This window comes from Myotis daubentonii, chromosome 1, assembly GCF_963259705.1.
Source record: "Myotis daubentonii chromosome 1, mMyoDau2.1, whole genome shotgun sequence".
In the NCBI taxonomy this organism is placed as follows: domain Eukaryota; kingdom Metazoa; phylum Chordata; class Mammalia; order Chiroptera; family Vespertilionidae; genus Myotis; species Myotis daubentonii.
In genome coordinates this window covers 75,060,301-75,075,537 of record NC_081840.1, presented here as the reverse complement: position 1 = coordinate 75,075,537, position 15,237 = coordinate 75,060,301, and the positions used below count along the sequence as shown (strand labels likewise).

Here is a 15,237-nt window from a genome sequence, read left to right as displayed (position 1 = left end):
TTTATAACTTAATTTTTATAATATCCTGTTATACATAATTATTAATAACAAACTTACAATGTTCATTAATGACTGATTACTATAATCATGTTGCATTCATTTCCCTTACATGCCTTATGCGCAGGTGCACCATTTCTCTCCACTAATACTAGCAGTGAATACTTTAGCAACCAATTGTCATGTCATTAGTCAAGTCTTGGACTGACTTGTTTGGTGTACACAACAGGAAATATTTTGCTTTTGGAGAACAAGAAAAATAGGTTTATTTGCATTATGCTTATTAATTTGTGCAGTTATTCAGTGTCTGGTAAGTTAATGTTTAAGAAAAATATTAATTTTTATTAAAATGTTCTATTATTTTATGTTAATGACTAGAGGCCTGGTGCATAAAATTCATGCACTGGAGGGGGGTCCCTCAGCCCAGCCTGCACCCTCTCACAGTCTGGGACCCCTCAGGGGATGTAGCAGTGCACCAAGTGGCAGGCAGCCAGAGAGGACCCCAAATCAGGATTGGGTGCCATGCCACTTGTGCTCATCCTGGCCTACTGCACCTGCTGCTGCGCCTGCTGCTCAGCCAGAGACATAAACCTGGCTTCTGGCTGAGCGGCGATCCCCCTGTGGGAGTGTGCTGACCACCAGGGGGCAGCTCCTGCACTGAGTGTCTGCCCCCTGGTGGTAGGTGCACATCATAGCAACTGGTCATTCTGGTCGTTCCGCCATAATGGTCACTTAAGCTTTTATTATATAGACTAGAGGCCTGGTGCACAAAATTCGTGCAAGGGGTGGGGGTAGAGGTCCCTCAGCCTGGTCTGTACCCTCTTCAATCCGGGACCCCTCGGGGGATGTCCAACTGCTGGTATAATGACTTATCAAGTGAAGATTTAGAATTATGGGTAGAGAAAAGATGTATATTTGTTTATTGTCCAATCAGTACACAGGCAGATTCTTTGTCCTATGCAGGCACTATCTCTTCCTGTTAAATCTAGGAACCATTTCTTCATTCTTGGATAATTTTGTATCTTTCACCACAAGAAAAAGGCAGCACATTTTTTTTAAAAAAAAGGTTACATTGTTGATAATGGCCACAAATGCAAGTCTTACCTAGCACCATAGTCCATTCGTTTTCTGGAACAAAATACCATAGACCAGTCATTTTCTAAACAACAGAAATTTATATATCATAGTTTTGGAAGCTAGAAGTCCAAGACCAGGGTGTCAGCATGGTCATGTAGGGCCCTCTTCTGGGTTGAAGATCCTCATATAATTCTCAGATGGCAGAAGGGACTAGTGGGCTCTGGGGGATCTCTTTTATTAAAGCACTAATCCCGTTCATGAAGACTCCATGACCTAATCCCTTCCCAAAGGCCCCACTTTCTCACACTTTCACGTTGGGCTTTAAGATTCCAACATGAATTGGGGGCGGGGGAACACAAATTCAGACCAAAGCACTTGGAGTATGCAGGAGAATGAGAATAATAATTCGTTTTCTGCTCTTGGGGAATTTGCCTTTCGGAATTATATAGTGTAAACACAAAACAACACATCTTCTAATTATATCTTCTTTTGAACTCTTTAGGCCAGTGGTCGGCAAACTGTGGCTCGTGAGCCACATGCGGCTCTTTGGCCCCTTGAGTGTGGCTCTTCCACAAAATACCGGCTTCTGTGCATGGGCCACGAAGTTTCAATTGCACTATATGTGTGCGCCTACACGTGGTATTTCGTGGAAGAGCCGCACTCAAGGGGCCAAAGAGCCGCATGTGGCTCGCGAGCCACAGTTTTCCGACCACTGCTTTAGGCCATGATCACTGCATTCCTAGGATGTGACCTCTTTCATAACTGACCACACCACATCCCTGCCTCCCACACTTGCCACCAGCCAGAAGGACAGGCAAGGAGCCCCTGGGCAGAGTGAAAGAACAGTCCTGTTTATGCAAGGAATGACTATCCTTCACCTTGCACAGATTAAGACCAACTCGAGAAAGTATACCATCACCCACCAATCAGAGCCAAGAGAGGACATTGATTGGAAGTACCCCATTGGCACTGCAAAACAATGGTCTCACAAGTCCTTGCAGGAGACAGGAGCAGCCCCCCATACTTCCATGTGTGTGGAGCCTGCAAATGGGTGTAGTAGCCACTCTGGTGACAGCAGTTGGGGGTTCAAAGGAAAAGAAAAGTGTACTGCTACCCCTGCCACCAACAAGTGCTATGGAACAGGAGTAGCACTTGGATGGCTGAAAGCCTCCAACACAAGTGCTCAAGTCCAAAGATCAGTAGTGACCATTGGTAACCCAGAGTCCCAAATTATTCTATGTACAGGATGTGTCTGAGTCACCCAAAATCAATATGTCAGCACCATTCTGGTGACCTGCTATCATGTGACCCCACTATCATGTGATTCCACAAAAGAAATACTACACCAGCCCAAAGGAGCCATCCACTTACCAGGCCACCCTCCTGGAACCAGGGCCTGGCTTCAGGGGTGTACGATGACCCCCTGGGCACAAGTTTCAGAACCTCTTTGGAGGCAACTGATTGAAAGAAATGAGACTCAGGACAACAGGTGTCAGTCCAAGCTCCGGGTGCCTCACCCAGATGTCACTGCTTGTCCCAGTCAGTCCCAGACACCAGAGGGCGACTTTCTATGTGAGGTGGGAGGAGAGGAAAGAAGAGTGCATGTCAGAGAAAATTAGCCATGCTAGGAATTTGTCCAGTCGGTGACCCAAAAGCATTTAGGGTTGGAAATGAAATGTGAAAGGGTCCCAAGTTTGACTTCTTCTTAACCAAAAGCTACGCAATTCATTGTATGGTGAACTATTAAGACACTAGAATGAGTTCTCTCTTGGTCTGCAAGACCATAACAGCTTACCAGCAGACCCCTAAATTCCTAAATCTAGGCCCTATTCAGACCCCGTCCCCTTAACTTGGGGTGGTGAACACACAATGCAGTGTACAGATGATGTGTTGTGGAATTCTGCACCTGAACCTGGATAATTTAGTTAACCAGTGTTACCCCAATAAAGCCAATAAAAAGGAAAAAAAAGAAAGAAAAACACCCATTCCACATAGTTCTCCAGATGCAGTCAGAGATGCAATTACTTTTGTTTGCATCTACAGTGGAGAAGTGCTGTATGGGAAGTCCAGGTTTATCAACCTAGGCTTAGGGTGGGTAGCAGGGAAAGACATGGGTAAGGGATGCATTAAACTCTGGTAGTCCACACCCACAGGCAAACAGACCAGGAACAGACTACTGACCAGGACCACAGGAATACATTTCTTCACCCATCTCTTTCCAGGGCAGGAGATAGGATGAGAGGAAGAACCTATCTAGATATCATTAACCTACTTTGCCACTGCTAATCCCAGGAACACAGTACAAGCGGTGTGAACCCTGGGGCAAAGAATTGGGTTTTCACGAGGGGATAATAAAAACATAGGCCAGTCTTTCTTCCCAGAACCTTTATTGCAGAATACCTAAGAGGAGGAAATCAGCATGAGAAAGAGGAAGTGGAAAGAGGAAGAGGAGAGGTGAAGAAAAAGAAGAAAGTAAGTTGCTTCATTATCTATTAGGTATTACCTGGACCTTCATGTCATTACAGGATATAATAATGAACTTTTCAAAAATGAAAGTTAGGTAATTGCAGTGAGGAGTGACTTGGCCTGGTTTGGATAACCTGCAAAATGTCAAGTCAAAAGGACGGGAGCTTTTGTGACATTTGCGTCCCTGGAGCTCGCAGGCAACGACAGGGCCCTTGCAGACAGCTCTGACTGTCTCTAGCTCCTCGTGGATGAATGTGTACTGGGTGATGCATGTGTGGTTGTGCTCCTTCATCTTGTGGGCCATCATGGTATTGCATTCCCGGGCCATCAGGTCAAGCCTGGGATAGTCTTTGTTGCTCTGAGAGAGAGCCTCAGCTCTGAGCATCTTGTTTCCTCCAACTTCATCTTCATTGACGATGGTCTCTTCAGGCCAGCCAGGTTGTACCACTCCTTTGTTGCTAAGCAGCAGGGTTTCTGTTGTTCGGGTGCCCGCTCCCTCCTTAGTGACTCCGGCCTTGTCCTGTGAGTCACTGGACCAAAATTCTTTCAGGGATTGATCACTATCCTCCAGGACCGCTGCAGCCATTCGAAGGCCCAAACCCAGGCCCATCCCAAGGCCCAGCAACAGCAGCAACATCATAAAAAAGATTTGCACCAGAGTCAGCTTCATTCTGCCTAGAGGGAAGGAGGGAAAAGGAAGGACTGACTTTGAGATGAAACTTGGCTCCACTAGAGACCCTAGGCTCCTTAAACCCTGACAGCAAAGCCTTTGGGGTCTCCTCTCCCTTTCCCCACATTACCCCATGCCCCTCAAGTCACCTCCTGTCCCTCTCCTCCACCACCTTCCCTGTTGTTGTGTAATGACCTGAAGATCCTGCAGAACAGGAAGAACTAGGGGAAGTGGTTCTAAAATTGGTTCATCTGTGAGACAACAGTAGAGGGAAGTTGACTCTCAAACAGAAATTAGTTCCAATAATCCAAGAGACTGGTTGAGAAGACAAACAACTACAGTGTCACACTTTCCTTGAGAGAAATTATTATAGACTAGAGACCTGGTGCACAAAAATTCATACACTCGGAGGGCGGGGGAGGTCCCTGAGCCCAGCCTGTGCCCTCTTGCAGTCTGGGAGCCCTCAGGGGATGTCCACCTGCCAGCTTAGGCGCACTCCCTGGAGGATCAATGATTCTCTCTCCCTGTTCCTTCCTCTCTGAAATCAATAAAAATATATTTTTTTTTAAAAAAGGCCTTCCCTAACAGAAAAAAATGGCTATAATCTTTTGAATAGGTAGGAATATTGTATCAATGCTTGATATACTGAATTTGTAAAACTGTACTATCATTATTTAAGAGAATCATTGTTCTTAGGAAATGAACCCTAAAATATTAAGGAGCAAAGGGGCATGGTGTATGCAAACTATTCTCAAACCCCATGTGGTTCAAAATATAGGTTATATGTATATGTGTACTATGTATGTGTACATGTGTTTAGAGAGAAAGAATTATTTTTAAAAAGTGGAAAAGGGTGTTTTTTTTAATAATGTATCTGGATAAAGGATATTCAGGATTCCTTGTATCATTATTGTAATTTTTCTTTAAAATTGAAGAAGTCACCACTGTGACTTACCTGCACACTTAAGTAGCTTCCAAAATTGTTTCCTCTTGCTTAACAAGTTCTTCTCTCCCAGGGTTGCCTTCCCTCTGAGAAGTGCATTGGATGTTGGTCTTCAGAAAAATGATTACCACCTTGTGGTCCACGTGCTCTTAAACCCAGACTTATTCCTAAGCCCACTTCCCTCCCACTTCCCCCACCCAGCACTGATTAAACATACTAAGCCAATTCTCCTTTCTGCTCCCACAAGCACTTTGAAGTAAGGCTATTTTGGCATGGAGACAGACCCAGACATCCAAGACAGGAAATGTCTTGAGCCTGGGAAACTGCAGTTTGATTTTGTCAATAAATTGTTCCATTCCTGAGTTACACCCACTCTTTTGTGGTTCATAGCCCCCTGATCTTGACCATGGACTTTAAACCAAGTAATTTCCTTATATTCTTCATATGAACTTCCTTTAATCATTTCCTGTCACTTCTGGAATGTCAAGATCTTTGGCCTTTATTTGGGTCATCTCACCAAAATGGCTATTTTGCTTTTCACATTTTAGAACATTTGAACATTTTGAGTATATGAGTCAATCATGAGTTTTTACACACCTTCCCTATGAAGCTCATCTCAGCTTTTCACTCTCCATTCCTCTGCCAATTTCCTATAAGAATATCTAGATTTTTCAATTCTGATAATTTAGCCCTAGAAAAGAGAATATCCAAAGCTGCACCATCACTTTCAGTCCCTATAACCTGGGTGAGTAAAACTAGGAAGTTTACAATGCTTATTCCAGTCACTTCTTTAACTAAAAGTGACATCATGAGTTAATATTTTTAAAAGCACTTTGGAAATTAATAAAGCACCATCCAAACCCTCTCAAAGACATAAGCAAGCCCCTTGACGGAGAATGTTTTACTTTATCATTCAAGCTAGAGTTTTCAAATGGTGGTCTGGGAGCCTTTTCAGTGGTCTGCAAAGTCTACCAAGTTGGTCTCTGTAGATATTGATAATTTACAGCAATAATTATTTACAGCAATAATAATAAAAACAATAATATCAATATTGAGCACTTACTTCATGCAAGGCATTTATTGCATTTTACCCTCACAATTAGTTTGTGGTATTCCTCTTTCATACCCATTTTGCCCGTTTATTTTGGTGAGGTCTATTAGCAACACAGAGAGGGAATAAAGGATCCTCTGATGAAGCTGGTTGCCTAGAGTCAGCAGGGGTAGCATATTCAACTACACGCATCGCCTGTCTCTTTATAACTCCAGTAGATTTCTTCCTATTAGGAACTGTTTGAAAGTAACCCTTAATTAAATATGAAGAAATGACCTCTGTGTTCAGTCTAAGTATATAACCTTTAGACTGGACAGGTTTTTATTTTTGTTTTTTCCTCTTATGACTAGAGTTTTCTCCTCTTCCAAATTTGAATAATACTTCATAGGGATGTTGTGAATGTTATATAAGATACTGCATATAAAAGGATAAATGTATTCTATTGCTGTTATTGCTATTACATATTACCAACACATGTTCATTATTCCATCAATGCCATTTTCCTATTTAGAAATAACACATACTAAGTACTACAGCTACCAACATTGCTCACTGCTTCGAGAATAAGTCAAACAATATGCTAGAATCTCAAAGTAGGAATTAAGGCTTATATTGACGGACACTTCATTTCACAAATAAGGAAGTAACTCAAAGAGGTTAATGTCTCAGATGCTATAGATAAGTAATGGCAATTCTGATAGTAGAACTCCTGACTTTTAGTTAAGCAAAATTTATGATGATAGCTAGATAGATAAATGATAGATAGATAATAGAGCTATATATATAGAGAGAGATACTCTGATTAGAAAATTGACAATGAAGCCTTTTAATACTTAGATTCTAAGCATAAGCACTACTTCCCATTTCAAATTAATCTAAAATATGGACTTTCACTTGCAGTCAAGATGAAATAACAGCAACTGGAATTTGCCTGAAACTCCTATAAAAATGAACAAGTTATATAAAAAAACAGATTGTCAAGACATTGGCAAACAGGCAATGCAGGATAGTGATCACTGAGAGCTGGGAAACAAACAAAATGGGCTTACTCCCTGGAGTTTCTGGGCCATGTGGCAAAGAGAAAAGGAACCAAGGCAGAGTCTATCAATCACACTAAGTTGGGAAGATAGATTGGGAGTCCAAAGAGGTCAATGCAATTAGAGTTCACAGGGCAGAGCATGAGAGGGGGTACAAGACTGCAGAGGAAGAACTCCAGAGACCTACAGTGGAAAGCTATCACTACACGTTTATCAGAATGACTCACATAAAAAAATAGTGACAATATCAAACACTGGCAAAGATGTGGAGAAACTGGATCTCTCATACATTACTGTTGGGAATGTAAATTGATACAGTCATCCTAGAAAATAGTATGGCAGATTCTTAAAATACTAAATATATACTTACATATTTATAACCCAGCAATCACATTCCTAGGCATTTATCCCAGAGAAACGAAAACATGTCCACACAAAACTCTGTACACAAATGTTAATAGCAGTTTCATTTATACTAGCCCCAAACTGGAAACATACCAAATATCCTTCAATAGGAGAAGGGCTAAACAAACACTGATACTTATATACCATGGCATACTACTCAGCAACAAAGAGGAATGAGGCAGCCACAGTGGCTCAGTGGTTGAGCATCAACCTATGAACCAGGAGGCCAGGGTTCCATTCCCAGTCAGGGCACATGCCTGGGTTGTGGGCTCGATACCCAGTGTGGGGTGTGCAGGAGGCAGCTGATCAATGATTCTCTTTCATCATTGATGTTTCTATCTCTCTCTCCCTCTCCCTTCCTCTCTGAAATAAAATAATTAATAAATAAATAAATAATAAACAGAAATGACCTGTTGGTGCTACACACAACAAATTAGATGGATCCTAAAGGCATTTTGCTAAATGAGGGGGGGTGGGAGGGGGGATCAAGTGGTCATGTACTGTATGATTCCATTTATATGACATGGAGAACATAGTAGTGGTTGCCAAGGGTTAAGATGGTGGAGATGGGGATGTAGGTATGACTATAAAGAAGTACCACAACGGAGATTTTTGTGGTGATGAAATAGTTCTATATCTTGACTGCAGTGGTGGTTACATGAATCCACACATAAAATAAAATGACATAGAAACACACACACACATACACACACACACATACACTTTGCTAATGTCAATTGCCTAGTTTGATATTATAGTAGTTAGGTAAGATGTAATCACTAGAGGAAACTGGGTAAAGGATACATGAGACCTTTGTGTGCCAAGTTTACAACTTCCTCTAAATCAACAATGATTTCAAAATAAAAAGTTTTATAAGTGTTAATACTCATTATAGAAGTTCTACATCCTATATAATAAAGAGGTGATATGCAAATTGACCATCACACCCTCACACAAGATGGCCGCCCCCATGTGGTCACAAGATGGCCACCATAAGATTGTCGGCAGGGGAGGGCAGTTGTGGGCAATCAGGCCAGCAGGGGAGGGTAGTTGGGGGTGAACAGGCCAGCATAGGAGGGCAGTTGGGGTCAATCGGACTGGCAGGGGAGCAGTTAGATATCAATCAGGCTGGCATGGGAGTGGTTAGGGGGTGATCAGGCTGGCAGGCAGAAGTGGTTGGGGCAGCCAGCAGTCTCAGATTTTGAGAGGGATGTCCAGCAGCCGGTTTAGGCCCCATCCCTGTGGGATCGGGCCTAAACCAGCAGTCAGACACCCCCTGAGGGGTCCCAGATTGGAGAGTGTGCATGCTGGGCTGAGAGACCCCCCCCTCCAGTGCATTAATTTTGTGCACCAGGCCTCTAGTAATAGGATAGCAAAACACACAAGACCATTATTTACATTTTGGTCTATTTCCTTACAGTCTTCTCCCACCCCACCCAACCCTGTGTGATGTTAAATTCAACATGTCTAATAAAACTACAAGTTGAGCCCTAGCCTGTTTGGCTCAGTGGATAGAGCATCAGCCTGTGGACTCAGGGGCCGTGGGTTCAATTTCAGTCAAGGGCACATGCTCAGGTTTCAGGCTCCATCCCCAGTGGGGGGCATGCAGGAGGCAGCCAATCTGTGATTGTCTCTCTCATCATTGATGTTTCCATTTTTCTCCCTTCCTCCCTGAAATCAATAATATATATTAAACCCTACAAGTTGATATGTTGAATGGCAATTAAATAGAGTGAGTATAGGAGTCTGGAGTTCAGAAGAGTGTGGGCTGCAGATGCAAATTTAGAGGACTTCAAGACATGACTAAGTCATGAGACAAAATGAAAGTGAGTGTCAAGAGAAGGTTGGCTTTTTACTTTGTTTTATTTCTTTAAATGGGAAAATAACAGCATGTTTATTGATAATAAAGATCAATTAGAGAGGAAAACCTGATAATGCAGGAGAGAAATGTTGGAACAATGATTCTGAGTATTCAGACTCTAAAGATGGATTGCCTAGGTTTATGTGGTGTAAAGGTGTTATTTTATCTGTAAATTACACTTCAGGATAGTAAAGAGGACATATAGTATGTTTGCTATAAAAGACTGAATCTGGAGAATGGTTGAGAATCACTGGTTTAAAAGAATTAGTAATGGGTTTCCTCCTGGCCTCTGGCCCGCAGCAACAGGCCCTCGCTTTCCCGGTCCTGCCGGCAGCCTGCTGCATGAGCACCATGCTTTCTGTTTCTTTTTCAAGTCCCTGTGGGCACGGATATGGTTGTGGAACTCAAGAATTACCTGGGACCCTCCATTCTATGGATCAGTATCTCAACATCAAACTGACATCAGGATTGAAGGAAGCAAGATGGTGGCATAGGTAAACATCTATACTTGCTGCCTCTCACAAACACATCAAAATTACAACTAAAAGGCAAAACAACTACTCCCCAGGACCACAGGAAAGCTGGCAGAGTGGAAATTCCACAACTAGAGAGGTGAAGAAAACGCATTAAGACTAGTAAGAGGTGCAGAAGCACAGAAAGTGCTACTCTTTCAATTGGGAGGGAAATACAAGCTTGCACTTGCTCTGAACTGTTAAGGGCCATTAGAATACACTTGGCTTGCCCTAGCTGGTTTGGCTCAGTGGATAGAGCGTCGGCCTGCGGGCTGAAGGGTCCCAGGTTCAATTCCAGCCAAGGGCACATGCCTGGGTTGTGGGCTTGATCCCCAGTAGGGGATGTGCAGGAGGCAGCCGATCACTGATTCTCTCTCATCATTGATGTTTCTATCGCTCTCTCTTTCTCCCTTCCTCTCTGAAATCAATAAAAATAAAATTAAAAAAAAAAAAAGAATACACTTGGCTTAATTTACGTCATCTGGAACTCAGTGGGAGGGCAGAGCTACTCCCTGAGGGTGGGACCAAAGACTAGACTGCCACTCAGTCTGACTCTCCTGCCCAGTGTTAAGGGGATGGATCTCATGATGTCAAAGGCCCACCCAGATGTGATGTAACTTCCTGTAATTCGAGTATATAATAAACAGCTTTCAGAGCTGGCGCTCTCTCTGTGTGCTCTGTCCCTCCAGAGGGCAGGCACCACACCCAGCCCAAGCTTTTAATCTATTTTATGTCTGTCTTTCATTATTCTTTAATCTCGAAAGTGCCTCTTAGTTTGCTCAAACCGGTTCAAGTCTCCCCCTCCGTGCAGGACGCGGAGAGGAGACCCCAGCGCCAGCACGCCTGACATATCTGAACTCCAGTTCTGGGCGAGACTCTGGGGAACCCAGACACATACAGGGAGAAACTGGACTGTCTGGCATTGGGGCAGGAACATGAGGGCAGCTTTTTCTCAGAGGTGCTCATATCGATCATTGTTCCTGCACAAGGGGGCAGGGCACGGAGACCCGGGGACTTCTCCAGTGCAGGGCTGACTGGAAGCCATTGCTGTTTGCTCCACCCTGGTGATTCCCAGAGACCCAGCCCCAGCCAATTTACAACCCCACCCAAGCTGTGTGCGTCAGCTTTTGCATATGAATGGCCTGTCCTTTCTCCACCTAAAACCTGTCAAACTGCAGCTGGGTCAGAGAGTCCCAAAGCTTCTAAAAGAAGGCACAAGGCCTGGCAGCAGCCTGACTTGCTTCACAGCTGGGCCTCATCTGGGCACTTCTAAACCTCATACAAAGAGGAGGAATCTGCAGATTTCTCTTTAGTTCCTGCTGGGTGGCCCCAGATAGTGGCTGACCCTGCACCTCCTTGGAGATCCAAGAACCAGTGTACCCAGTAGTCAGAGTGAGACCATACCAGATTACAACTCTTCACATCCATAATAGACACACTCAAGAGGCAGACTTAGTGAGCATCAAAGCCCCACTGAAGCAAGTCCTACCCTATAAGGGTTTATCCTGTGCAACATATCTTCCAGTATAGACACAGCTGGTCATCATAGCCAATTGGCCTGGAAGTCAATTCCTCCCAGTGATACCAACAGCAATCAAAGGTTAACTACAAGACTGTGCACACAGCCCACAAAGGGGTGCACCAAGAGCATCCACCTCAGGTGATTGGGGAGGCTGACCCACTGGGCCCTATAGGACACCTACCACACAAGGCCACTCTATCAACTCAAGGAGACTTAGCAGCTACCCAGTACATAGAAACAAACACAGGGAAGCAGCCAAAATGTGGAGACAAAGAAACAAGTCACAAATGAAAGAAATGGAGGAAAGCAAACTACTGGATATAGAGCTCAAAACCACAGTTATAAGGTTACTCAAGAATCTTCTAGAAACCTCTGAGAAGTTTAGTGAGACCCTCAATGATATGAAAAAGGACCAATCAGAAATTAAGCATACACTGACTGAAATAAAGAATAACATGCAGAGATTCAAAAACAGACTAGAGGATCCCAAGAATAAAGTCAAAAATTTGAAATACGAAGAAGCACAAAATACCCAACCGGAAAAGCAAAAAGAAAAAAGAATCCAAAAATATGAAGATAGTGTAAGGAGCCTCTAGGACAACTTCAAGCATACCAACATCCAAATTATGGGGTTACCAGAAGAAGAGAGCAAGATATTGAAAATCTATTTGAAGAAATAATGACAGAAAACTTCCCCTACCTGATGAAAGAAATTGACTTACAAGTCCAGGAAGCACAGAGAACCCCAAACAAGAGGAATCCAAAGAGGACCACACCAAGACACATCATAATTAAAATGCCAAGGGCAAAAGACAAAGAGAGAATCATAAAAGCAGCAAGAGAAAAACAGTTAGCTACCTACAAGGGAGTACCCATATGATTGTCAGCTGATTTCTCAACAGAAACCATGCAGGCCAGAAGGGAATGGCAAGAAATATATTAAGTGATGAATAGCAAGAACCTACAACCAAGATTACTCTATCCAGCAAAACTATCATTTAAAATTGAAGGTCAGATAAAGAGATTCACATACAAGAAAAAGCTAAAGGAGTTCATTATCACCAAACCAGTATTATGTGAAATGCTGAAGGGTATTCTTTAAGAAGAGGAAGAAGAAGAAAAAGGTAAAGAGAAAAAATTATGAACAACAAAGTGACAACAAATACATGTCTATCAATAAGTGAACCTAAAAATCAAATGAAAAAATCTGATGAACAAAATAAACTGGTGAATGTAATAGAATCAGAGGCATAGAAAGGGAGTGGACTGACAATTCTCAGGAGGAAGGGGGGGGGGTTGTGGGAAAAGATTGGACAAAGAGCTTACACCTATGGACAAGGATAGTGGGGCGGGGGCCTGGGGTGAGGTGGGAACTGAGTGGAGGGGAGCTATGTCGGGAAAGAAAAGGAACATCTGTAATAATCTTCCCTCCCTTGCTGGCCTGATTGAACAATAAAGATTTAAAAAAACAAAACATCTTGCCAGTGATGCTTCCTTATAATATTACATAGTGTGATTCTTCTTGCAGAAATAGTTCTGAAGATTATGCTCCATTCAAGCATGGCCAGCCAAGGTGGTAAGTAGAGACTGAAATCTAACCCATGCTCTGCTCACCAAATTATACAAACTGGCCCAGCGTTGACTTCACCCTGAGAAGGAGCTTTTCTTCCAATCCACACAAAAATATTGTTTTGGCTTTCTAGGAAGCTAAATAGATGGCTTTACATTTTACTTCATTTTCACATAAATGACCTCATATAACCCTTACAACATCTCCACCAGGTAAAAAGAGCTAAAATTATTTCTCCTGTTTTGCCATAAAATTGAGGCCCTGAGATATTAAGTGACTTGCCTAAGGTAGAACAAGAATGAAACCCTGATCCATTAACTCCCACCCATTGTTCCTTCTCTTACATTCTCGCCTTGCCCTTGATAGCCTGCTCAGTTTAGGTCATTTCCTCATGGATCTAGAGAACAATTGGTTACCATCAATACCCAAAACTATCTTGCATATCTAAGATGGATATTTTCAGTTATTATTAGGAATCATAAAAATTCACATTTGTAAAATGAATTCACACAAACCTGTTACAATCCACAGAACCCAATCCTTCCAACCTCTGCCAGATCTTTCAGTTATAAACCTCTTATCTCCTCTCTAACCACTGCAGTTCCCCTGATTTAGGCTTTCACTTGTTCAGGCCCTGCATAGTCCCAAGTCTATCTGTTAGATGATCTTCTGGGGGAGTTATCACACTATGACTTGTTCTTTCTGAGTGATTTTGGCAGCTTCTGTAAAGTTGGAGGAGTTTTAGTAATAGCATACGATCAATAAAACAGACCACAACCATCCCACTCTTCAGAACAAAGTTTACAGAAAGAACTATCCAAAATCATATCTAACTTATGAATCCCTTTGCCAAGTTCCCTGTCTTCTCACAGCCTACACCTATGCTAGGAAAGTTGGATTGCATGCTCTATAAAAGTTCTGTTCATCCATTTTAATGGATCAGTGTGACATTCACTGATTTCTTTGAAATAGGCTTAATAATAATCTTTAGAGACATTTTCTCTAAAAATATTTTTGAAATGGCTTTATTAGCTAGTTTGGAACTGGGGAAATGACCCTCAGGTCCAGCTGCCCACCACTAAGAAAGCCAAACTTGGGAGACAGGTGCTGGTGAGAGGGAAAGTGGTTTATTCAAGTGTCCACAACTTGAGAAAATGGGGGATGAGAGACAGGGGGTGGAACCTCCTATGTCTCAAAAATCCATCTTAATATCTCTGGTCAAAAAAATATATATATATCTCTGGTCCAGCCAGTGATTCCTATAGGGAGTTGGTGGGAATTCAGGAGGTGGAAACTTCCTTTTTTAGCATGTAAACTCCAGTTTTGAGAAGAAAATCCAGTTAGAGTAACAAGCTGGGTATGGTATTTACTAAAATTATATGGATAGCTTTATATAAATATAGTATATCCATCCCCTGTTACAGTTTTGCATGTCAAATAAACAACCAAATTTCCCTGTAGGTTGCATTATTCTTCTTAAGAATCTTCATAACCTTTCACATTTGAAATTTATCAGATATAAATTAACCCTGAGCATTTTTAGGTTCTGTCACTTACACATAGTTTTTGTTTTACTCTAATATTTGCCTGAAGGTTCTCCTATAAATTACAGGCCAGAATTTATATCTTCAACAAAGAAGGGCCCAAGAAAAGGGACCAAACCAGATACTTCACACTATTAGTGCTTTGAAGTATAGACTCCTAAGTACAGGTTTTGAGTTAACATTACTTACATAACTTTCATACCAAACCAGTGGACTAAGTCAAGATTTCCAGAACTCTTTTTAATGAAAAAGCAAACAGTTTCCTGAAACTGCTATCTCAAGATTTAGCAGAACAAGAATTAGTTATATAGGACTAAATGAACAGAAAAGGAAAATTTGTGGTTATTCATTTGGAATATTGTTTTAATGTTCTACTTTAATGTTATTGTTGTTTTAACATTTTAGTCTAAATATATCAAGAAGGCTTTTTCTTCTTCTTAAACTCTGTAATTCATAACAAATTACTAGGCTCTGTTTTTTTTTAACTGAAATAACCATTTTTCTTTTTATTGAATTTATTGGGATGATATTGATTAATAAGATTATATAGGTTTCAGGTGTACAATTATTCTATAATACATC

At 42.0% G+C, this 15,237-nt stretch overlaps 1 protein-coding gene across 1 annotated transcript; it reads right to left on the bottom strand.

Moving 5' to 3' along the window:
• Positions 1–3,433: 3,433 nt before the first annotated feature.
• RNASE10 (ribonuclease A family member 10 (inactive)) lies at positions 3,434–4,302 on the bottom strand. The gene has a single exon (XM_059677637.1). It carries the CDS (start codon positions 4,208–4,210, stop codon positions 3,560–3,562), a length of 651 nt encoding a protein of 216 aa, XP_059533620.1. The 5' UTR covers positions 4,211–4,302; the 3' UTR covers positions 3,434–3,559.
• Between the last annotated feature and the right edge of the window lie 10,935 nt (positions 4,303–15,237).